Source organism: Orcinus orca, chromosome 1, assembly GCF_937001465.1.
Source record: "Orcinus orca chromosome 1, mOrcOrc1.1, whole genome shotgun sequence".
Classification (NCBI taxonomy): Eukaryota; Metazoa; Chordata; class Mammalia; order Artiodactyla; family Delphinidae; genus Orcinus; species Orcinus orca.
This window is the reverse complement of record NC_064559.1, coordinates 51,004,035-51,028,689: the sequence shown is the minus strand read 5'-3', so window position 1 is coordinate 51,028,689 and position 24,655 is coordinate 51,004,035. Positions and strand designations below refer to the sequence as shown.

At 54.4% G+C, this 24,655-nt stretch overlaps 1 protein-coding gene across 1 annotated transcript in view; it reads left to right on the top strand.

The window, feature by feature from the left end:
* Positions 1-23,820, top strand: part of LHX4 (LIM homeobox 4) — a 43,673-nt gene extending 19,853 nt beyond the window's left edge. The window contains exons 3-6 of the mRNA XM_004269819.3: positions 14,673-14,875; positions 19,473-19,627; positions 20,029-20,200; positions 22,361-23,820. Coding sequence (XP_004269867.1) covers positions 14,673-14,875; positions 19,473-19,627; positions 20,029-20,200; positions 22,361-22,755 — 925 coding nt within the window. The 3' untranslated portion in view covers positions 22,756-23,820. The remainder of the gene's footprint in view (positions 1-14,672; positions 14,876-19,472; positions 19,628-20,028; positions 20,201-22,360) is intronic.
* Positions 23,821-24,655: the final 835 nt, after the last annotated feature.

Below are 24,655 nucleotides of genomic sequence, written 5' to 3'. Positions count from 1 at the left end.
CCAGGATAGGTGCTGAGATGTCCCTGGGTCAGAATTCTGGCTGGGGTTCAGGCAAGACCTGTCAGGACCACAGACCTGGGGCTCTGTCATCAGAGAAGCTCCTTTGAGCCCCGGCCTTGCCCTAGGGCCCTATCTGATGTTTGCACCTCGACTGGCTGCCTCCGGGTGGGGGAAAGGGAGGTGGCAGCAGCTGAAGTGTAGACTTGGGTTTGGGAGAAGTGGTGGTAAGGAAAGAGGGTCGCTCTAGACCCGGGAGGAGCCCAGGGTGTGGGCTAAGGAGGGATTAGCACAGGCCTGTGAGCCGTTAGCCCAAGACCAGAAATACAAGTGACAATTACTCACCCAGGCCGTTGCCCTGGGCCCCTGTCTCCATGGCCTTGCTTATCAGTAATGTCCCTGCTCATCTCCCCACACTTTGCTGCCCACACACCTCCCCACCAGACCAGCGTCCCCCCCACAGCTCAGCTCCTGACACCCCAACCCCAGCTCCTTCGGCAGGGCCCCCTCTGCCTACAGAATATCCCAGAAGCACTGTGCCGCCAGAGCCTTCCACCCTGTGCCCAGCCTCCCATCCAGCTCACTGCTTTCCTTGGGTACCCGATGCCCCCAGCAAGATGCCCCATTTCCCAGCTATTTCATCGTCCAGGGATGAGGTCCACCCCCTCAAGGTCTCCCCATCCTTCCATGACGGTGAGTCCAGCCCCTCAGTGGCCTGGCCACCTTGCCCCTTGTCTCTCCCGATGACTCAGCACGAGCTGCTTGCTTTGCTCATTCCTCACAAACCTGTTTGACCTTCCCCGTTGGCTTGAGGAAAGGCGTATTAGTCACTCATTTTTCTGTCTTCCCCACGCACCTGGCCCCGAGCCTTGCCCACAGGCCATCGCTGGGTTTGACGCAACAGAGAGTAGATTACATAGTGAATTCACAACGCACTGTGGGGACCAGTTTCTTCCGTACCTGGCTTGGCGTCCTGCGAGTCACAGAGGCCCAGGATGCCTCCGTTATTTAGCCCCAGTTCTTCTCCTTCCGCAGGACTGCTCTGCTTCCTAACGTAGCCCACTCTCAGGACTGGATCCTCTTGTAAAGCCGGGGAGCTGGCCGCATATTCAGTGCTGAAACCAGGTCATTACCTCTGTGATGGGGCTGCTGGGTGGAGAGAAATTGAAAACTGAAGTGATTCTCCGCACTGCCAATGGAGGGGCAATCAGACACGAAGATCGGGCACCTCTGAGGCCCTATAGGGGGGCCACATGGATTTACAGGCAGTCAGACCTCACCCAGCTTTTGGGGACCATGGCTGTTTGGTACAGGAAGGCACATCTGCAGTACGGTTTGGTATAGCAAGTCACAGTCCTTGGTGAGGACAGAGAGGGAGAATTGTCTACGGTCAGAGCGGCCTCACCTCCCATCCACAGGGGTCTTGGGACCTGCTGCCCACTTGGGGCTCAGGCTGTGATTTGGTCACAGAATGCGTGGGTCTGCTCCTCATTACAGCTCATTAAAGGTCACCAGGCACCTGCGCAGAGGGACACTGGGAGCAGAGAGAACAAGAGGCGGGGCAGGAGGGGAGGGCAGTCCCAGGCAGCCCAGGTCCCTCCCTCGTCTCACACCAGGCTGCAGGTGTCACCACCAGCAGCCTCGAGAGAGAGCCAGCAGGTGCCGTGCACTTGGATTTGCCCGTCGCTTGTGCCCGTGGCACTTGGAAGATGCCTGGTCAGAGGCATCTTCTCTATGCTCCTTGAAGTAAAAGAGAAAAAGAAAAAAGAAAAAGCAGTGTCCTTTTATGATATCTGCCCCAAAGCCTGGCTCGGAGGCAGAGGGCAGGATTCATTGACCTCACCGATCAACACTGTGGTTCTAAGTTCCAGGATCAATATTTTAAATCTCTTTGCCTATAACAAGGGGCAGGGCCACTGCTTTGAACAATTCCAGGGGCATCTTTTATTCTGTGTGAAGCTTTGTGACTCAAGACTGTAATGTGAGGAGTGCCCCGCTGGAGGTGTGCAATACCTCAAAAGTGGGGGAGGGGGACAGAGAGGGAAGCTGGAGGTTGGCTCCCACTAGCTTCCAGCCTGTGAGACATGGTCGTACTGGTGACTGGCAGCAGAGGGCGATGTTGGTGTGTGCACAGGCAGAAAGAAGTACTGTCGGAAGGTTGCACTCTGTGGTTGTTACGTTGTTTGAAGGGCGGGGGCTGGTAAACTCTGTCTTGCTCAGTAACATTGGCTGATTTTTGCTGTTGTTTGCTGTTTTGACTCTTGGGTCCTTGGATCCCCTTCTCCGAAGGAAATAACATTCTGGGGCCTGAGAGCAGAGGCTTAGTTGACTCATACAGCGTGCTTCTAAGATTATTACAATTTGAATCGCAAGCCAGGGGGCCAACAACTCCTTGGGTTGCATTTGCTGAGCAGGTCTTTTCTGGACTGTGCACCCAGCATGTGGAGGATCCCTGGCTCCTTGCAAAAGGACTAGAGCCTGGGGAGAGCAGAGGTCTGGGATTTGGGCTTCCGGGTCCCCCTTTTCATCACTGATTTGGTCCTGGGATGAGCCTGGCAGCTCCCTTACTCTGAGGCGTGGTGAAAACAGGTTTTCTGCTCCAGGAACTGGTTCAAGTGCTGGGGTCCTTAGGCAAGTTCCTTAACATCTCTGAGCTCCAGTGTCCTCTGCAGGAAAAATGGGAACGCTAACGGTGGCTGCTTTAGAAGACCTGGTACACAGTAGCATTTCGCAAAGGGGAGTTATTGTATCAGTGGAGTGGTCTGGTGAACCCAAACGGAGCTTGACCGAATTCCTGTCCTGTGTTTTACAAGCTGTTTGTCAGCAAACAAGTGACTAGGCCTTCCTGAAAACCTCATTCCCTTATCTGTTAAGAGGTGACATTCTAACCCACAGAGTTGCTATGAAATGCAACTCTGTGGGTTAGAATGTCACCTCTTAACAGATAAGGGAATGAGGTTTTGGAACGTGAGGGCTCAGCGGCCATGGCTCACGGGCCCAGCCGCTCTGCGGCACGTGGGATCCTCCCAGACCGGGGCACAAACCCGCGTCCCCTGCATCGGCAGGCGGACTCTCAACCACTGCGCCACCAGTGGAAGAAGATAGTGTGTGAACTGTGTCTAGCACTGCTGGGTGCTTCATGCTAGGTGCAGTATCTCTGGGTTTCTGGCCCTGGATGTGTTCACCTGACCTGCGGCCATGGAGGACCAGCTGGAAGAGTTCTCCTTCGGGCTGGGCCTGAGCTGACCTCTCCTGCCCGCTGCTCCCTCCAGCTTTGAGACCTTCCCACTGAGATGACTTTTAAAGGCCTAGAACTCCTCAGATGGAGGCGGGGGTAGCCTGGCAGGTGGAGAGGGTACATGGCAGTGGGCCGGTGACAAAGATGCCATGTCAATTTACATGAAGACTTGAGAAACAAACCAGTGATTATTATAACATGAAAACAAACAGCTATAGAATCAAAGAAAGGGCAAGAGTCCGTGTATGTTTTTAAGGCAAAGCACAGCCTTTAAGAACATCCCAGGCTTGAGGGGACCTTCAAGCCACGCCCTGGCCGCCAGGTATGTGTGCTGGAATCTGCCTGCCAGAGGGGGCCGTGGGGAAGAGTCGGAGGCGTTCTGGGGTGACTGCCACTCTGGGGGTGTCTCCCTGCCCCTGAGGCCCTCACCTGCCTGACGCTGCAGGGACCCAGCAGGATGGAGGGCTGCTGCGCCGTTGTCACTGGGGAGCTGTGTCCCCTCCCCCAGCCGGTCAGTCTCCAGGCGGCTGTCAGCCAGGGGCAGGTAAGCGGCGTCCTTGGGAGCCCGGGAGCTGCTGATTTATCCCCGCAGTTCAGAACAGCCTGTTTCAGCTCCGGCGCGCTCTGAGTTTGGCCCAGCTGCAGGGTAGTTTTGCTGGCTCTGGCCAGGTCTTCGTTAGTGACCTTGGGCCAGTCACTCCGGTGACCAGGGCCTCCATTCCTCAGCTGGGCGGACGCCCACAGGACATCGGGCAATATGGGCCTGATGGGCCCATAAGGGCCCAGAAACCTCTCTCCGAGGTGGACGTTGAGGAGGGAGCAGGCGCTGGGTTCGAAGCCAGGCTCAGTGTGAATTTGGGGCATTAGACCTCTCTGAGCCTCACTCTCGCATCTCGAAAAAGGGATGGGAATAAAAATGTCTACTTTTCACAAGTTACTATGAGGACTGAGTCAAATGAAGTGTTCAGTAGCCATCATTATCGGCAGCTATCCCTATGAAGGCCGTGGTGGCATATCTATGTAGGGAGGGGAAAAAAAGAGGAAAGGAGGGTCCTGGGGCAGAGGCTACAAAAGGCCTTGGGCCAGACAGGGGTCCTGGGGAGGGAGGTGGGGCCTGTCCAGTGGCAATGGCAGGTCAGGTGATTGGAACAACTGTCCACCTCTTGGTGTGCGGAGCTGCCCTGGGTCTTCCCCACAGGAGACCATCCCTCCCTGTGTGGTCCAGAGCTCTGTGGCAGTGACCGCAGCCCTCAGCCTTCGCTTCCCACAGCTGGTTTCCCAGCTCTGGCGGGAGGGTCCCGCCTGTGCCTGTGTGGCCGCCTCTAGCTAGCTTGTACTCTGTTGCCCCAGGAAGAGGCCACTTCAGTTCTGGGGTTGGTTGTGGTCCGATCTGGGGCCAGGTTCTTGCTGAGCCACTTGTTATTTTTGATAACCACACACCTGTTAGGACACACACACACACACACACACACACACACACACACACTCTAGCAAAATGTGCTTGAAGAACTCACAAGGGGAGGGTCTCTTTGACGTGTGACTTTCCATAATTTCCGGATAGTTTATAGTCTAATTCCCTTGCTAAGCAAATTAAACCTCTTAAGGTAACGATCAGATGGTCCAGATAGTAGCCGTGCATGTGGACATTTGTAAGATTCAAACACTGGTGGGACCAGTCCCATAGCCATTTGCAAAGGCCTGTAATCAAGGCAGAAGCAATTACTTAGCTGAGCAGTTCCCCCTGGGACCTGAGGCGGTATATCAGGCGGTGATGAGTCCAGGGATTATCTGTCTGCCTGCCCCGGAGACCTCCCATTCAGCGGTGCCTGCCCCCCCTCCCAGAGCCCAGGCTCTCAGTGAAGGCCTCCTGACATCTCTGGAACCTGCATACTGGAGACCTTTCTGCCTTGGGAGAATCTGTTTGGAAACAAATAGTTGCAAATCAGCCTGGGAGTCAGATGGCATCTGGGCTGTAGGAACATGGTCCCCAGGCAAAGAGGGATGGGGTGACATGGGAATGGGAGATGGGGGCAGCTTAAAACACACCAGCTGGCAGCAGCAAGTCCCATTCTCTTCATCACTGGGGCTCAACCTCCTCCCTCCTTTACTTCCCACCCACAGCCATTCAGGTACCGAGACACGGGGTCCCACCTCCAAAGGGCCTCTCTTTCCATTCCCACTGCCTCTCTCCTCTCTCCGTCCCCTGTCACCACACCTCTGCACCACTGGAAGCTTTTCTAATCGGCTGTCCTTCCCCTCTCGATCCCCTCTCTGCCAGTCTGTGCCTTCCTGCTGCAGCCCATCTTTGGCCATGTTGCCCCCATGGCTCCTGAATCTCCCGAGCCCAGTGCTCAGGAACCTGTGGCCTGGCTCCACCACGTTTCCTGCTGTTTCTCTGGCCGAGGTCACACGAAGGTCCAGGGAGAGCCAGTCTCTGACTTGCCGATCTGGCTCCTGGGGTCCGTTGGTGCCCCTGGAAGCGCCGCTTTCGGAGAAGCGGACCCTGTGGCGGGCATCATGGGTCCATGCAGCGGGCTGGCCGGGGGTATGGTGGGAGGGGGTGGGATGGGGCCTCTGTCCCCGAACGTCCATCCTGCTGCCTGTCCCCGTGTCTGCCGCACCACTGTTGAGAATGAGTCCTTAGGTCTTGAAGGGCTCAAGAATCAACAAGCAAGCTGCAGATGCTGTGAGAGGGCCAAGAGTGTCCATTACGCAGGGTTTCTCAAAGAATGGTCCATGCCACAGCTGTACTGGGGTCATCCGTGTGGGGCTTGTTAAAAGTGTGGGTTCTGGGCCCAGAATCAGGAGTCTGGGGTGGCAAGCATCCCAGGTGGCCCTTCTGCACAGGGTAATTCGGTGACAGCTGGGCTAACACCTTGGCAGAGAAGAATTAGTCTGGAGTAAGGAGAGCCGATTAGGTGCCTAGAGGAGAGGAGTGGGAAGGAGGGACGATGTTGTTGGGCCAGCTGGCAGCCTGTCCCATCTGTGAAAAGGGAATAATAATAGCTACCGATAAGGGCTGTTGTACGCTTTCAATGAAATAGCTCACGTGAAATCCCCTGGTGCCTACTGACTGCTTAATGCATGTTCACAAAAATTAGGAGAGATGGGCTGCACTCTTGTAGAAGAGGGTCAGATCCTACACGTCCCATTGCCTCTTGGGAAGCAAATCTCCCCCCAGCAGGGAAAGCGGGGAAGGATGGCTGGGGGAAGGGAGAGTTGGGCTGTCGACCTTTTTCTGCCACTAACTGGGCTGTGTGATCTTGGGCAAGCCCCTGACCCTCTCTGGGCTTCCCCAGTTTGCTTCTGTGTTAAATGAGGAGGTTGGACTAGGTCACTGGTTCTAAAGCTTTTCCCGTTGTATTCATCTCAAAGTAATATTGAATGCTTGTTGAAAAGAAAAACATTATATTAAAAACAAAAAGCAGAGCCTGAGGGGCAGTTCTGGTGGGCCTGGGAGCTTTATGTGTGAGTATGTGTATGGGGGAGCTGTGTCCGTATTCTCTAAGGCTCTAACATTCTCCGGTGTCAGGCCTTCTCCAAATATGGCCCCCGTTTATGTCTGGAGAAGGCTGACCGTTCTGGGCCAGAACTCTGTGTGCCGTGACATGGCTGTGGTGGTGATATATGTTGGAAATATTGGTACATACAGTAACAGTAAATATCAGCGACTTACCTGTCAAGTGTGGTGATAGATAAAAGAAATACATGGAGGGAAGTGTCAACTGGGAAAAAAATATACGGCCGGCAGTAAATCACCACCAAGCAATTAAAGCATAAAATTAAGTTGTGTGGTATTTTGTTTCCTCAGGACAGTGCACCGCACTGTGGCAGCTCCTACACATGGGAGGCTGGCGTGGGCCTGGGCTGGCTTCCACTGACTGCTCTCAACGGCCCAGAGAAAGGAAGAACATTGGGTTCAAATCCCAGCACCACGGTCTATGGCTGTGAGGCCCCTGGCACGTTTCTTACCCTCTCTGAACTTGTTTCCTCATCTACAAATGGGGGAATTGTGCATTAATGCATACCATAGGAGTGGGTCATTCACTACGTATGACCAAATAGTCACTGAACACATATCCCGGGCCAGGCACTGCTCCAGGCGCTGGGTCCACTGGTGAACCAAACAGATCCAGCCCCACTGTCACGGAGCTCGTCTTCTAGAGAGGGGAAAAGACAATACGATAAACGAACGAAATGCACAGTACATCCATGGGAGATGAGTGCTTTAGAGAAGGGAAAGGAAGTGCGGGGGTGGGGTGCAGGGGAGGTGGTTAAGGACTGCCCCCTGAGAAGGATACATCTGAGGGGAGACCTGTAGAAAATGCAGGAGTGAGCCATGTAGATATCTGGGGAAAGAGCTCCGAGCCCAGGAAGCAGGACGGATGGTGCAGGATTGTAGAGGCCAGTTAGGGGACTTTGGCTTTTACTCTGAGTGAGAGGGGAGCCCCTGGAAGGTTTTGAGCAGGGGAGTGAGATGGTCCGACTCAGGGTCACCGTGTGGAAGATAGATGGTGGGGCAAGGGCTGTAGCCAGGGGATGCTTTAGGGGAGCTGTGGGCAAGGGGAGAGGGTGGCCTCAGCTGGGGAGGCAGTGGTGGAGACGGCGAGGGGTGGTCCAGTGCTTGGCATAATTTTGAGTGGTGCCAATGAGATTTGCTGACAGATCAGATGCGGGTGTCCGAGGCTGTCGGCCTGAGCAACTGGAAGAATGAAATCACCCTTCTCTGAGATGGGGAAGGACACTGGAGGAACAGAAACATTTGCAATAGATGTTTGTTTGAGCAAACATCTGGTTGCCCATGAAATTAGGGTTAAGATTGGCTTTTCAATTCCTGCAAAATGTGCTGTTGGGATTTTGATAGGAATTGCATTAAATCTGTAAATCCCTTTGAATAGTATTGCCATATTAACAATATTAAGTTTTTAAAGCCATGAACATAGAATATCTTTCCATTTGTCTTGGTCTTTTAAAATTTCTTTCAGAAATATTTTGTAGTTTTTAGTGTGTATGTCTTGCACCTGTTTGGTTAAATTTATCCTAAAATATTTGATTCTTTTTGATGCTATTGCAAATGTTCCTGTTCCTGAGGAACAGATGCTGGGATCTGCATCTGGATCAGGAGTTTGGTCTTGGGCGTCCAAGTCGAGATGCTGAGGACGTCATGGGATGTACCCGTCTGGAGTTGGGTGGGGAGGTCTGGGCTTGGAGGTGGAAGTAGAATCCCCAGGGGTGTAGGGGGGGACAGAGAAGAGGTGTGGGAGGTGGAGGAGGGGCTGTCCGAGGAAGGAGCAGACCCAGGAGAGTCAGGTCCTGAGGCCAAGTGAGCGCAGCGTTCTAAGGAAGAGGGATGGCCGATGTGGTAGAAGGTCAGGGAAGATTAGGCCTGACCACTGGACTCAGCAATGCCGGGGCCGCGCTGACCTGGTCAAGTGCAGTTGGGGTTGATATGTCGGTGGCCCCTTGACTGGAGCGTGTATTATTCAGGGTTTTCCACAGAAATGCAACCAACAGGGTGTGTGTGTGCAGTGTGTGTGTGTGTGGGGGTGTGTGTGTAAAGAGATTTAATTTAAGGATTGGCTCACAAGATTTTGGAGGCTGAGAAGCCCCAAGATCTGCAGTCAGCAGGCTGGAGACCCAGGAGAGTTGATGGTGTAAGTCCCAATCCAAAAGATGGCAGGCTTGAGACCCAGGAAGGGCCAGCATTTCAGTTCGAGTCTAAAGGCAGGAAAAGACCGATGTCCTAGCTCCCGGCAGTCAGGCAAGGGGAGTTCACTCTCACTCTTGGGAGGGCCAACCTTTCTGTTCTCTTCTGGTCTTCACCTGATTGAATGAGGCCCATCGCATTGAGGAGGGCAATCTGCTTTACTCCGTCACTGATTCAGATGTTAATCTGTCCAAAACCGCTTCCAGACACACCCAGGAAAATGTTTGAGCAAACATCTGGTTGCCCATGAAATTAACCATCGGAGTGGATTCAAGAGAAGACTGAGAGCAGGGGCATTAGAGACCCTGCCTAGAGACCCGTCTTCTGAGGGATTTTGCTCCAAGGGGAGTAGAGAAAGGGCTGGTAGATGCAAGGAGGTGTAGGGTCAAGAGAGGTTTTATTTTTTTAAGTGGCAGAACTATGGATAATAGCATGCTGTATACTGCTGGGTAGATGTGGTAGAGAGGGGAAGTTAATGATGTGGGCGGCAAGGGGGCCAGTTGCTGGGTGAATGATCTTATTAGGCAGGAAGGAGCGGACTCTGCGCCCAGGCGGGCGGTCGGCCTTGACCAGGAGCACAGCCGAGTCAGCTGTAGGAAGCCGAGAGACCTGGGCAAGCGGCGGCGGGGCGGGGGTGGGGGGTGTGTGTGGACGGGACAGTGGGAGGGCCTGGCAGGCCTTTGCTTAGAGCTCCGTTTTTCTCCTGGAAATAGGAGGCCGGGCCACCAGCTGAGACGGAGGATGAGGGGCCTGAGAGAGAGAAGGTATGGGAAGGTGGGGGGGGGGGCGCTAATGCACTAGGGAAGTGCCCTGTGCTTTCCCGGGCCCTCTTGAGGTCCAGAGCCTGAGTTTAAGGGGAGCCCGGTCAAGGAGGTGGTAGGTTTCCCTCGGCGCTGTCAGACACCCGGTGCTGCATGGAGGAAGCAGAGGACTGAGAGCGGGGCGCAGGTTCGGGGTGTGGGCGTGAGAGCGATTCCTAAGGTGGACCACGGAGTCTTTGCTGGGTAAGGTGGGGACGTGAGGCCACGAGGGGAGGGAGGGGCAGTGAGAGGGGCTGGGTTGCAGGGCTGTAGGCGTCGGGCTACTGCGGGGACTGAGCTGGAAGGACAGGACGGTGCAAAGGTTGGAAGTTATTCCTGGAGGCGCTGCAGTTCCTGGTGACAGGGTCCGGGGCGGACCATGGGCATGAGTGGCTGAGGAACGGGGGAGGCCATGCCTTTCAGGAGAAGAGGTCAAGGAAACGAGAGGGCAGGGGCAGGAGGGACTCTGGGGACACTGATGCTACTGAGAATTACGGCAGCAGGGACGGTGAGAGCGACAGTGAGCCAGGAGGCAAACTCGCCCCGGGGTGGGGCGTGGGCCGGGGTGACAATGACTGCCCCGGGGAGGTAGCGGTGTGCCCTGAGGGCCAGTTGCGAGGATCAAGTGAGGTTATGTACCACGCGGGCACACGGCAGGTGCTTGGTAAACGGGAGCTGCTCTTTAATCGTGTTGGTGACCAGAATATGGTACCTGGCCTGATGGTAGGTCAGAACTTAAAATCAGGAATGTGCTGGAACATCTGCGGTGTAGGATTTACATGCACCTGTTTCTAGAAGATGTGGTGCCTGCCAGGCCTGCCTGTCACCTTTCCTGCAGTATCCAGACACCCTGAAGTGGACAGTGGGCCAGGCAGGCCTGTCGAGAGCAGCCGGGGTGGACAGATGAATGGGCAGAGGGAACTCAGGCTGAGCACGGGAGCAGAGGGCGAGGCCAAGGACACAGGCCTGGCCCTGTTCCCAGGGTCGGGGACAGCCCCTGAACGTCAGCCATGACGTCTGGTGCATTTCCGGAAGCCCAGGCCCCTCACGCCTGAGCTACAGGTGCAGGAAGGTGTGGATAGGACCCGTTGGTGTGTTGAGGTGAACGCCGCGGGGGAAGGCTCTTGGGGCAGCCCCACATCGCAGGCCTGGGAGCCGCTCAGAGCAGCTGGGGATGCTTGAGGGGCACAGGGCCCCTGGAGCCCACTTCCAGTCCAGAGTAGAGGCACCACGGCTGGCTGCTCCGTGATGTTTGCTGCCTTTGATGCCCACCGTGCGCCAGCTGTGCTGTCAGAAGCACCGAGTTCAAATCCTGGTCTTTTTACTCTTTGCCTGTGTGAGCCGAGGCCGGCACCTCCCCCATCTGAGCCTCAGTTTCTCATTTGTCAGAAGGCATCATAATCCCCGCCTTCCAGGTTGGGCACTCAGGAGACATCTGTGGAATGAGTGCAATGATGAGAGCAAAGTGGGGTGGAAAGTTTATGTTTTCGTACACTTCGGGCCTCATTTCACCGGGGGGTTCAGTTCCCTTCTTAGGAGAGCTTTTGCCGGGAGCTGCAGTTATTATGGTGAGTGCTAACCCTTCCCCTCCTGCTTCGGACACGTGCTTGAAGGAGCAGTTCGTGCACTCATTCCTCCCTGCGTGCGTTCATTCACTCCTTCGGTGGGTCTTTGTGGCTTGCCTGCTGCTCGTTGGGCAGAGATAAGAGCATTGCCAGTGACGTTGCTCTGAGAAGGAAAGTAACGTTAGCCATTAGCAAGTCCTCCCTTGTGTTTTCTTAGTCTTTTGGATCAGCTCCAGCTGCTTTCCCCGGGGAGACCGGCCGTCCCTGAAGGCCTAGCAGGCAGGGTTGACCAGAGAGAGATTGTCCTTCTGGTGAGCAAGGCCAGTGCAGTTTGCACCCGAGCGGGCAGGGCCCTGCACACGGTAGGGGCTCAGCGATAGGATGAAGGGAATGCTGACTAGAAAATTCCTCGGAAGCCTCTTCCTTGGCCAGTGTCCTGCTCGGCCCCCGCCCCCAGCATCCTGCAGATTTGGTCAGGTTGGTTAGACTCTTGGTTCTGTGTAGCAGCCAGGTTCACAGTTTTACCTGGTTTTGGACCCGGGAGTTTTAGCCGCGGTCATCTCATTATTGCTCGTCACAGAACAAGTTGTGTATCCTCTCCAGGCCGTGGCTGCCTCACCTGTGACTCTGGCTGGTCTGAGATCTGGACACTCAGGACAGTGTCGTCATCACATCTGCAGCCCCACAGGACGGCGTCTTATTCTGGGCCCGCTGGCTCTGGCCAGAAGTTGGGGTGGGGAGCCCCTCAAGACTGGGCCATGCCTGGGAGAGCCCTGTGGGCCCAGGGGGTGCATGCAGTCCCCTCGATGAGGGTCCCGCTGGCCGTGCTCCAGGGGAGAGGGGTAATAAGGGGCAACTTCTACTTACCATCGGTATAAATCCCACAATCAGGAAAATTGCTTCAATTGCTAAAAAACACCGGTGGGAAAGTCCATTTATTTTTCATTTTTCTTGTGCACTTGCCACCCTCACGCATGAATCACTGTCGGTATGTAGATTAAATTTATACCCTCGTTATCTTTCATGTCTCTGGGGCTCTGGTGTCAACTAGGTTTCTGGTTACGGAAAGCCACAGCCTGCGTTTTAGTGGGGAGAGGATGTGGCCCTGCCTGTGGGCGGAGCCGCTACAGGGTCTCCACTCTGTTCTGGAGTCTGCTCAGCCCTCCTCCCACCCCCCCTCCTGCCCCCACCCCCGGTCTCCACCCCGTGACTCGGCCACAAAATAGGACTTGCTTTTTGGAACATTCTAGTTCTTCTCTGGAGCTGCTTCTGCTCCAGCCTTTGCAGCAAAGGATTTGGACGCTTGGGTTTCGGTGGTTTATTTGGGAGGGTTTTGCAGTGAGCGGGATTGTTTCATTTTGAACACCTGCTTTGTGAATTGGCCTGGACTGGATAGCAAACTACAGGCAATTTGAAAACACACTCTAGTAACACGTAAACAGGCTTCCTTTCTCTTTGTCCTTCAGACACACACACACACACACACACACACACACACACACACACACACACACACACACACACACACACACACACACACACACACACACACACACACACACACACACACACACACACACACACACACACACACGAGCTGGGTGCCTGCCTGCCTTCCTGTAGCTGTGGAAGCACCCTGGTTCTCACCTGTGCTCTGGGAGGTTCAGAACCATCTAGGACGGACAGTAGACTTTGTTCTCCATTCTCAGATTTAGCCATCTCCTTGCATAATCTCTAAAATCATGGTTCTTTATTCACTGATTTATTTTTCAACAAACTTGATCTCTACTTTTCTGGGTCCTGGACTTGAAATCTGATGAAACCCTTGAAACCCTTTGAAAATTTGTTGAAAGTCCAGGCCCCCCCTCCTGATGCACAGTTTTGAAAAAACTCAGGGGTAGTTGACAGAGCCCGTCCTGAGCTCTGGGCTGAGAACCCCTGCTCTAAAGAGCCCTTCTCCCATGCATGCCACCGTCCTCACAAAACCGAGGGGCATTCCAGGAGTTCAGAAGCCTGGGGTCCTTCCGAGCCAAACAGCTCAGGCCCTCACACCCTCCTCAGATCTCGTCTCAGAAGAGCAGTCCCTGGGGCCACGCTCCTGGCTCTTTCAGGGTTACCCATCTAGACTTAGAGAACCCCACTTCTCTCTGTGACCCCCATGCCCCCGGGACAGGGCTGAAGCCGCAGCTGGCCGTGCCTGCTCCAGGCCCCTGCAGCCCCCGGCAGGTATCATTACTTCACAAGAGACCCATCATTCTGCATTAATCTGGGATTCATCATGATAGCCATGACCATAATTAATTTATTTGGTATTAATGGGGATGAAATATGTACTGTCCTTTCAGGGGAAATCAGGCTGCCTATAAGCATTAGTTAAAAGGACCATTAAAATCAAACCTTCCCCAGATCCATTAGGCAAAGTCTTTCATCCTGAAGAAGATAAAGTTCTGCTGTGTGAAATGTCATGAATAATTAGGTTGATTGCTGTTTTAAACTCTGCCCCTTCCTCCCTAACCCTCCCACCTCCCTCCTGCAGCAGAGCCCCCCACGCACCCACCGCTTCATCGTCACCTCTGCACTGGCGCCCAGTTCCCCTCTGGCCTCTACGACCACTGGTGTGGCTCTGTGTGTATGGCCAGGACAGGGAACGGGGCTTAAATGACCCAGCTGGCCTATAGTTGCAATGAGTCTACTTCTCTTCTTTTCCCAACCTTGGGCCCGGGTGGTGGGCACCTTCCTCTTGCCTCGGTGCTGCTCCAGAAAGGGGTTGATGGGAAGAGATCTGAGGCAGCATTTTTCAAACTGAGGTCTGCAGGCCCCGCGCCTCGAATGGTGGCAGGGGTATAAAACGCAGATTCCCGGGCTCACATCTCAGGGGCTGTGCGTGGGAAGGGGACGGAGGCTGCTACGGAGGGTTTGGTGTCTGCCGGATGGAGGGGAGAGGCAGGAGAGAGAACCCATCGTGAGAGGCCCGCTCTGCGGCCGAAGTGTGATTTCTCCGGAGCCCCGTGTGGACCCTGGCGTGTGGCGTCTCCCGTGGGGAGCACGGGAAGAGGCGTTTCACCTGATGCTTTATGCACATGGGTGCACACGGTTGCCCGTGGGGCTGGTCCTCCAGGCCTCACCATCAAGCTGAAGAAACCAGGAGGCAGAGGGCGAAACTGCCTGCTCAGTGGGACCTGGAAAATCCTACAGCCCTGGGTGAACTGACGAGCTGTTAATCGGACGGTTGGGTGGCCCAGGGGTGGAGGCCCATGGACCCCCCGGAGTGGTGGGGTGGGGGAGGGACAGATGAAAAGTGCGCGCAAGCCAGACCCCGCCTCCCTGCCGCGCTCTAATCTTTTCACGCCGCGCTGCCCTTACAGGCGCTTCGGCACAAAATGCACGGCCTGCCAGCAGGGCATCCCCCCGACCCAGGTGGTCAGGAAGGCGCAGGACTTCGTCTACCACCTGCACTGCTTCGCCTGCATCATCTGTAACCGGCAGCTGGCCACGGGGGACGAGTTCTACCTCATGGAGGACGGACGGCTGGTGTGCAAGGAGGACTACGAGACGGCCAAGCAGAACGGTAATCAGCACGGCCCCTCCCCCGGCCTCCGTGCCGGCCGTGACCCCTGTCCTGCCTGAGTCCGGGCTGCCCACCCCTCGGAGCCCTGCTCGCCCCCTGCCTCCTCTAGAACCTTCCCAGATGACTGCAGGGAGGGGGAACCCCCAGCCCCCAGCCCTTGGCACTTGCTGCTCCACGGAAGCATCAACCGGTTTCCGGCCGCTGAGCGCCTGCCTGTCTCGCGCGCCAGCACGTTGGCTCGGGAGCAGCTGAGGACCTTGTGCCCATCATCTCGAGGCCCCTCGCTTGGGGCGGGGCTGGGAGGGTGCTCTGTCCGCAGTGGAGCTGCTCGTCAGTTTCACATATCGGGGTGCACATCTATCTCTGCACCTCAGAGGCTTCGGTCAGCAGGAGCCCTGGCGTTGGCCTAGGTCACCCTTGGAACGGGTCAGCTCGGTTTTCAGTTAACTGTATTGTGTTTCCCCTCTCAGACTGTGGGCTTCTCGAGGGCAGGGCCTTAGGGGTGACGACTCTTGTGTCTCCCAAGCCCCTCATATGGGAGCAGATGCTCAACCAGTCTCCTCGTTCAGGGAGACCCAACCATCTCAACCTTCTGCTCCCGTGCACCCCGCCACCCTTCCCTGGCCACCTCAGGGCCCTGTGCACGGTCTGCACGGAAGCTTGCAGCACAGGCTGAGGCTGATGTCGGGCCCCAGCCTTTAGTAACCACCCTGGAAAGCCTGCCTTCACAGGGGCGGCCTGGGCAGCAGCGGCTCCTGCCCTCCAAGGCCTTGCTCCTGGGCAGCCCTAGGTCTTTCCTGGGCCTTCCCAGGGCTAGAGAGGGCTCGGACCCCTCCCCGCCATTCCCCGCAGGAAAGCCAAGCCCGACTCCCCACCTCCTGCAGCCTCACCTCAGGCTTCTCACTCACGGCTGTGCCCTCCACCCGAATATGGCATTTGGCCAAAGTCAACCTGGGACTCTCAGGCGCACAAACTCGTGAAACGTCCAAGGTCATTTGCCTTTGACTAGAGTTTATTTCGACTCAGGGTGTTACTGCAGAACACTTTTGTTGACGGCTCTGGGCTTGATGAAAAAACAAAGGAATGACAATTTCATGTATCTCCTTCCAGGTCTTTCGTCGATCCCCACATATATATTGTATAGATACGATCAATGCATGGAGAAATTAGTCTTTTGCTAACAAATGCAGTTCAAGGGTTTGTGTTGGTGAGGCCACGGGAACTGAGCTCAGGCTGGGAGGGACAGCGCGGCAGGGCCTCCTCTCTCTTCTGCCCCCACCCCCAGAGTTCTGGCGTTTGACATGGACCGCCCTTTAGTCTCTTCTCCTCTTTCTGGGGCCTCTGCAAGCCTGCTCCCAGGCTCTTTGCCTTAATGCATTAATCTGCTCTGGCCCCTTAAAACTCACTCGGTGCAGTTACTTTGGAGTCACTTATGGTGTCACAGAAGATTAGGGATAAACCCTCAGCGCAGATGGACTCAGAGAGCCCAAGCTGCCCGTGCAACTCTGATGCCCTTCACCAGAGACCCCAAGGATGCAGGCCACCCCCAGGGCCAGCGGCTGCTTCTCGCAGTCAGAGGCCTCCTTTAGACCCTGAGCACGTGCAGCCCGGCGTCCACTGCTGCTGTGGATGGGTCGAGAGAAAGGGGAGACCAGCTGGGGAGGCAAGAATGACCCAGTGGGGCTAACGCTCTTATTGAGGATGCTTTGCCTCGCAGCGGACCTCTGTAGGATGGTGGAAAGACACCGAATTTGGCCTCAGAGGGGCATCTCTGCCGGGTCATGCACTAACTTGGGGGTTCCCCCGGCAAGTTGTGTACCTGGTTGGGCCTCGGCATTTCAGCTCCATAGGGGTGGGTCAGAGCACCTGTCACATAGGGCTGTGTCCTGAGGTTTCCAGAGGCTGACACTTGTGGAATGGGACGTTCCACGAGGGAGAGACCAACGTGGAAAAGAAATGCAAACAGTAGGTGAGATCTGTTGTAGGTTTGCCAGCAGCTGGGGCTTACACAGTGTTTCTGGTCCGTTCCTCCTGCCTCTGGCTGTCAGCGAGGCGGCGGCCGCTCCATCCCTTGAAATCTGGGTGCTCCTCGGTACAGCAGGGGCCTTGGTCTGCTGTGGGGCATTTGGCTCCCTCTTTTTATGTTTTAATTCCTCCTTGCTAATCTAAACCCTCTTTCAGGCTTAGGTTCCCTCGCTGGTGCTACCCAAAAGACTGAATATCAGCTATTTGTATCTTGGTGTGAATGATTTTGTTCATTTGTTAGTCTCCCTGGATATTTGCATTTTCAATATAATGAGGTGGCATTTTATGCCAGGGACAAGTGCTAGGAGGCCCTGCGTAATTCAAAACTAACATATTTTAAGACTAATTTTCCCATAGGAATTAATGTAAAAAGTCGAGGGGCGGGCGTGTATCCTGGGAGCACATAAATCCATAACCAGTGAAGTGTATCTTTGCCTTAATGCTACTTTTTATTTTCTCAGCACTATCTCAGTCTCTCCCAGATGCTCTCTCCTAAATTAACAACCTAGGGTATCATGGTCTTGCTTGGCCTTCCTCATAGCATTTTATCACATTTAACTTCCGTACCAAAGTTATTGATTTTCGGGTACATTTTTCAGCACGAGCACTGCCACTGCTACTTAATGAATACTTGGATGATATTGTTATAGGATATAAAAAAGATTTTAAATTATAATAACAGTGAATGTTAAAATAACAGCATAATAGTCCCCATAATCACAAGAAGCAAGTTCCGCGTACGTAGCCAGCCATGCGGAACCAAGGGGCCCCCAACCCAGGATGACAGGGGTTTGTCCCAGTGGCGCTGCCATCTGGCCAACCTAATGCACTAGGCCAACCTATTTTGAAATTAAACAATTCTCGATGAATTGAAAAAATTTTTGGTGGTTTCATTATTTCAAATTTTGTACGTAAAGACCGTATGGATATTTTTAAAGTGCACTGTTTCGTATTTGCATCGAGTTCTGTCATGCTCTTATCTCTATAAATACGGGTAGACGGGAGTGATTCCTAACAACAGAATTTAAAGAATTTTGGAGGTTTTCCTCAGTGCATGTGCCTCAGTGGCTCTGGAATCCTTCCTCCTGGTCCTGTGTCCAGGACCCCAGGGAGGGACTTGAGTGGTGGGCTTTGAGGATGACAGTGCTCTGCTGGGGAAGAAAACGGCCCAAGGAGGAGAGAGGACTGGGGGCCTTGTCCCCCCTCCGCTGTGTGCACGATTGATCGTAGTGTGAGCCTGGGCTTCATGTCATTAAGGATGACTTAATCCTACAACGTGCCACCCACCCAGGCTTCAGAGGGGCGAGGGGACTTGCCCATGCACTCACTCAATGAGAATGGTGAACCCAGGTCTTCTGACTCCAAGAAAAACCTTTTAGAATTGTTGTGAGGCTCCTAGGCACATAAAGCTCTCAGGTCAACACCAGGCACCCAGTAAACACTTAATAAACATTAGCTATTTTTATCGTTGTTCCTAAGAGAGGGTTTTCTTGGGTGGAAAGGAAGAAAGGTAGGAAGATAGGCATGGAGCAGACCCCCTTCAAAGTACACATGTGGGAGGGGCACAAAGAGCCCAGAGGGCCAGACGCAGCCGCCCATTCCCTCTTGCTTGACTCCGGGGGTGGTAGGCAGAGAACGGAAGTAAGTCTCAGTGCTGGGAGAGGAGCAAACCACTTACACTCAGTGCCTCTCTCTGTGCCTGACTCTGACTGAGAATAAATAGCCTTTGACCCACAGGAACTTGATGCACAAAATCCACTGAAGACAGTTGATCAATCAGCATGTTGTCCTGAACACTCTTCAGACCAGTGTTTTTCCAAAAATGTTGCCTATGATCTACAGTAAGAGACTCATTTTATGTTTCAGCTCAGCACACAGATTCATACAGCAAGCATTGATCAAGTTTCATGAAACAATACTCGCTCTCATCTGCCTCGTCCATCCCGTCCCACCCCATCCCATCTCACTCCATCCCATCCATTTTATTTCCTCTCTTAGTTTGCGATCAACTAAATTGACTTCACAACACACTAGTGGGCTCTGACCCATAATTTATGACCACTGCTTAGGTGAATAGTGAATGTACAGGTCACCCCTGCTATGAGCCCAGGGCTGTGGCAAGGCAGCGAAGCCGTGGGTGGGACCTGGGGGAACGGACCTTCCTGATGGGAGGAGGGGCAGGCGTCTGGGGCAGCCCAGAGCACAGACTTCATTCTGACTCCTTCACCTTTGCAGCCTTGGCAGTAACTCACATGGTTGGCCAGTCAGAGTGTTTGTCATGATGGGGAAACGCATGGAATGGTACACCTTCAGTCTGAGGAAAGCCCCTGTGTGGCTGGGCTGGCAGGGGAGAGGCAGGGAGCTGAGGCAAGGAGGACACGGTCCTCACTTTTCAGTGACTCAGAGGGCCTGTGGGCTCCCTGGGGTTTGGGACCACGCCCCTTTGGTATTCCCCCATTTTCCCTCACTCTTGCCCATAGCAGGCAAGATTACATGGGGAGAGGAGGAAGGCGGGTTGAGACCCAGCTGCTCCAGATGGGCTGGACCCAGTAAGAAGTGGTTTTCATTGCAGATGACTCAGAGGCCGGAGCTAAGCGACCCCGGACCACCATCACGGCGAAGCAGCTGGAGACATTGAAGAACGCCTACAAGAACTCCCCTAAGCCCGCCAGGCACGTGAGGGAGCAGCTGTCCTCGGAGACAGGCCTGGACATGAGGGTCGTACAGGTGAGACACCAGCCACCCTGGCCCCCGGGCCTCCTTTGCTGACCGGGGATCCCAGGCCCGGCGCCACCCAGGCCGGGCCTGGGGCAGGGGTGGAGGCTGTCCTGCGGGTCCCTGCATCTGTGCCCTCCACGTGAGGGAGGCTTCGGGAGTGGTACCCATGGTACCTCATCAGCGGTGTCGCTGATCCCCTGGGGGAGTTGGGCTCAGGGCCACAAGCCCCGGAAATCTGCCGAATCAGAGGCAGATTTCTGAGGCCCAGGCAGGGGGAGTGGTGGGCACGTCCCATTCCTTGCCCTGAGCTCTGCTGAGGCTTCGGTCTTTGTCTTTTGTCTCGGGGACCCTGGGGGCTTTGGGTTCGTGGTGGACGCCCCCCGAGATTGTCCCTTGTGCTTGTGTGGCAGGTTTGGTTTCAGAACAGAAGGGCCAAGGAAAAGCGGCTGAAGAAGGACGCGGGGCGGCACCGCTGGGGGCAGTTCTATAAGAGCGTCAAGAGGAGCCGGGGAAGCAGCAAACAGGAGAAGGAGAGCTCGGCAGAGGACTGTGGGGTTAGTGACAGTGAGCTGAGCTTCCGAGGTGAGCAGGGCTGCCGGGGCGAGGCCCAGGCCCTAGGAGAGGCCCCTGGGAAACTCATCCCCGATGCTCACGAGGGGTCTTTCTGGAGGCCTGGCCACCTCCCTCCCGAACACAGCCCTCCCTGCAACTTGGGGTAAAGGGCAGGGGGGAAAGGGTAGTGGCCCTTCCAGAGGGGACAGGGCAGAGGAAACCGGAGCTCTGCTGCGGACACATGGAAGCCGGGCCCCCGGGCCCCAAGGCCTCCCCTCCTTGCCTGCGGCCCGGGGCTCCCTCACCAGCCCACGCAGCTGTGCAGGACAGCTGTGTCTCTGCCTGCACCCTGAGCCCCCCCTCCTGCATTTCTCCCCTCGGCCGGGGCACTGGCCTCCCTCCCGTGACCCCCTAGAGTAAGCCCCCTCCTCTCCTGGCAGTGGGAGGATGTGCTGAACGGGCCCTTTGCCCCGGGAAGTCAGTACTGTGAGCGCATGTGAGGTGGGGACCGGCCTCATTCTGAAATCCCTTCCCCCCCCCCACCCCCCGCTCCTGTCGTCCGGTCCAGCGCACGCGCTTTGCTGCATGCGCTATATTCAAATTTGTGCGTCAGCGAAGTTGCAAATGGCTGCATGTTTTGGATCCTTCGGTCGTTTGCAGATAGCCGTAACGGTTCTCATGCAATGAGTCCTCAAATGTGGAAGGTCTTCTGTTGTGGGGCGAAGGGAAGAGTCCTGAGCTGGGGGATCAGAAATCTGGCTTCCGGTTATGGCTCTGTCAAACGGATTCACTTCTCTCGAGCCTCAGTTTCCCCATCTATAAATGGGGAATAACCACATCCTTGCCCACCTCGCAGTGTTCTTGGGGATCCATGAACACAACTGACTGTGAATGTGTTTGGGGAAAGCTCAGCACATTTTCACACTTGGAAGACACGACCATCCCCTTCAGGGAGCCTGTGGCTCCCACAGAGGGCCCTGGCCGCACGGGATGACAGGTGGAGGCAAAAGGCCAGGTAATGGCCGTTTCACAGTGGAGCTGAGCCTTCAACCCCTGGCCCCTCTAAAGGGCATGACTCCCCTCCCCCTCTTCATTTTTATGGGTGGGGTGAGGGACAGCCTAGGGCAGGTCGTCAGAAGGGATGGGTGTTGAAGTCCACTCTGGGGTGGCCTTGGTAGGAAGGATGCACAGGCCCAGGTGGGAATAGAAAGGAAGTCTGTGGGGCAGCAGATGGCATGAGCTGCCCGCCAGGACCGTGATGTCCTGAGAGGACTGTAGCCCAGCCCAGAGGTCTGCCCGTGGGGCCCTGGGGAGGGTTCAAGGGCCCTATGCTCACCTTCCAGGCCTCTTGGTGGGGGAGGGGGAAAGCCACTTAATCTCCTCTAAGCTGCTGAAATCAACGTCTGGAACATACAGGATTGTTAAGTCTTGTTTCATAGCTCCTTTCTGTTGGGTGCAGGTAGGTCCCCAGGTTGACATATCATTGGTCTCTCCAGGTAATTATATAATCTTCTTTTTCTTAAGACTAAAATTGCTCACTTCGGTCGGAGAGAGGAATTCTTCCCGGTGGCAAAGGTTCCATTAGATCCCCTTAATGAAATTCTTCATAAAACAAGAAGGTCATTTGCCTTAATCAGTCCAATACTTTGTCCCCAGTGAAGAGCTTATTGGTAGACAGAGAAACCAAGTACTTTACTATTGAACCTCTTTCCCAGGTAGACCAGAAGGCTTTTGTACACGTCTTAGAGAGGTCCTCAGCCCCCCTGACCGCATGGGCCTGCTTGTTCCCCAACTAACTGAACCAAGCACTTTTCTCAGCTTGAAAACTTTCAGATGAAATCTTGTTAGCACAGAGTTTCTTCCGTTTGTGATGTGGAGAACATATGACCCACCAAACCTCAGGCGTTCGTGTTCCTCAGTGTAGCCATCTTCGTACCTGAGCACACATGGGACCAACAAACTCACCAAACATTTGTCCAGTCTTCTGGGACCTGGGCGTTTGGTCTCTGCAGGTGTGGGTTCTGTTTTTTCCCCTTGATGCGGGTCAGTCTCTGGATGCCAGGCTGACGTGTTGGCGTCTGGCTCCTGCTTGGGCTTCTTTCCTGGTCGTGTGTATTCCTAGGTTGTGAAGAACAGGGGACCACCGGAGTCCTGGCGGCTGACAATAAATCTCCGTTCTTTTGTCCACAGAGGATCAAATTCTCTCAGAACTTGGCCACACCAATAGGATTTATGGCAACGTGGGGGACGTTACAGGCGGACAGTTAATGAATGGGAGCTTCTCCATGGATGGGACAGGACAATCCTATCAGGACTTGAGGGATGGGAGCCCCTATGGAATCCCCCAGTCTCCATCCTCCATCTCGTCCCTGCCATCCCACGCTCCTTTGCTCAATGGGCTGGATTACACGGTGGACAGTAATTTGGGCCTCATTGCGCATGCAGGGCAGGGAGTAAGCCAGACGCTGAGAGCCATGGCTGGGGGACCCACCTCTGACATCTCCACAGGAAGCAGTGTAGGCTATCCCGACTTTCCAACTAGCCCAGCCTCTTGGCTCGATGAAATGGATCATCCTCCTTTTTAAGCACCTCTCCTCCCCACCCTACCCGTCCTCTGGCTTGACAGAATATCTTCAAGGATCTAAAGAGACTTGCCTTTTAAGGATCAAAAGCGCGCCAATGTGAATTTCCATTATTTTCAATGGAAGTCCTCTGCCGATCCCGGGGAGGTCGCGGGACCCCACTAGGGCTTGTTTTCCTGGGAAGTGGTGGGAGAGCAGCCTCGTCTCAGAACACAGCACAGGGGCACAGAGCCCAGAGCGCTAGGGTGCTGGCTTGTTGGCTCCTCCCCCGCCCTGCTTACAGGCTTTGGCTGCACAGTGCTTGGTTGATGGCATGACTGTGTCAGGCCACCTTGCTCTTTGGGAACTCTGCTCCAACCGGAGTGTCTCATCATGCCCCCCCGAACCACTGCTGTCACCAGAACCGAGATTTCTGAGGTAGAGGCATCACGGCCCTTGAGTATTGATAAAAGTGATTTCTGGACCACCTTTATTGAACCCTAATTTTCAAAATAAAAAGTCACTTATTAAAGGTCCGTGGAAAACTTTGATGGCCAGAGTTCGATGTTGAAAACATGCTCCCTCCTACTTTTTTTTTGCTGTGAAAAATATGACTTCTTCCCTACCCAGAAATACATGCCGGAGACCATTTGGTCAGTTTTGGTTTTTACGAAATCCCATCTATATCACTGAATCCCTGACGGCAAGAAGTGCTTTTCATTGCAGGTGACTCTGAGGCTGGAGCTGAGTGGCCCTGGACCATCACAGCGACTGCATGACAAGTCCCCCTGGTACACAATGTGCCTTTTTAATTTGCCTGTATTATTTATTCCACAAGACAGGCTGTGGGTTCCAAAATGATCAAAGCTAAAATATGGAGAGAACAGAACGACAATCAGTGAAAACATTTGTAGACGTTTGGATTCCAAATATGCGGTCTGTTTAGCCAAGTCAGCAGATGCCAGTCTCCCAGAGTTCTCATCCGGTAGGGCGAAATGACATTGTGTCTGTTTTGAGGGACTTGGTTTAGATGAGCTTGTAACTCCACCCGCCCCCGCTCACCTGCAGCCAACCCTCCTCAGCCCTTTAAAAATGTGAGCTTTCTCTGCTGTGCTAGTTGACTCAATTGGAGGACAGTCTTGGCTTCTTCCGAGTACTAGCAATGCTTCTTGGCCTATCTTGGTTGGGAGGAATCATTTAGGGAGCAGCCCTAAAATTCTCCAAAGGGTTCCAAATGGTCCCTGGCTGCATCCCTCTGGGTTGCTGGCTGGACTCATGCCAGGCCCTGGGTTGCTCCAGTTGTGCACTCAGAAAGGCAGAGCTCTCCAGCCAGTGGCAGTGCAGAGACTCTCAGCTTGCGGGTCTGCAGTAGCCCATCACCAAGCCTGAGGCAAGGGCAAGGGCAACCCCTGCTTTATGAGCTGCTGTCTCTGCAACAGACTGCACTTCTACAGGAAATACCGTTGCGAATGGTGCTACAAGTCCCACTTTATGCCACACATCTGTCCATCAGGAAGCTCTCCATGTGCATACTGGATTTAGCCGGGTGGAATTTATTCCAGTCCCCTTGGGAGATGGTGGTTTGCTTCTTCTGGCCTCCCATTCTCTTAAACAAGATCAGCAGAGTGGGAAAGGGTAAGATGGTATTGCCTTTCTTTCACAGCAAGTGATGGGGCCAAAGCACCTAAGGACCCTTCCTTCCGGGAATGGTTTTGAGGACCGCAAAGATTTAGGCATAAGGTAGGCAGACTAAAGGAAGAGAGAAACACTTCCTTTTTTGGATGCTTCATCTTTTGTAAACTCCTTTCCAGGACTAAACTACGGTCAGTGAAGCTTCTTTAAAATAGATGGTCAGTAGATTCCTGGGTCAGCCTTCAGGCCATCTTTGTTCTCTGATCAATTTTGTAGTGTACCCTTATTTTTT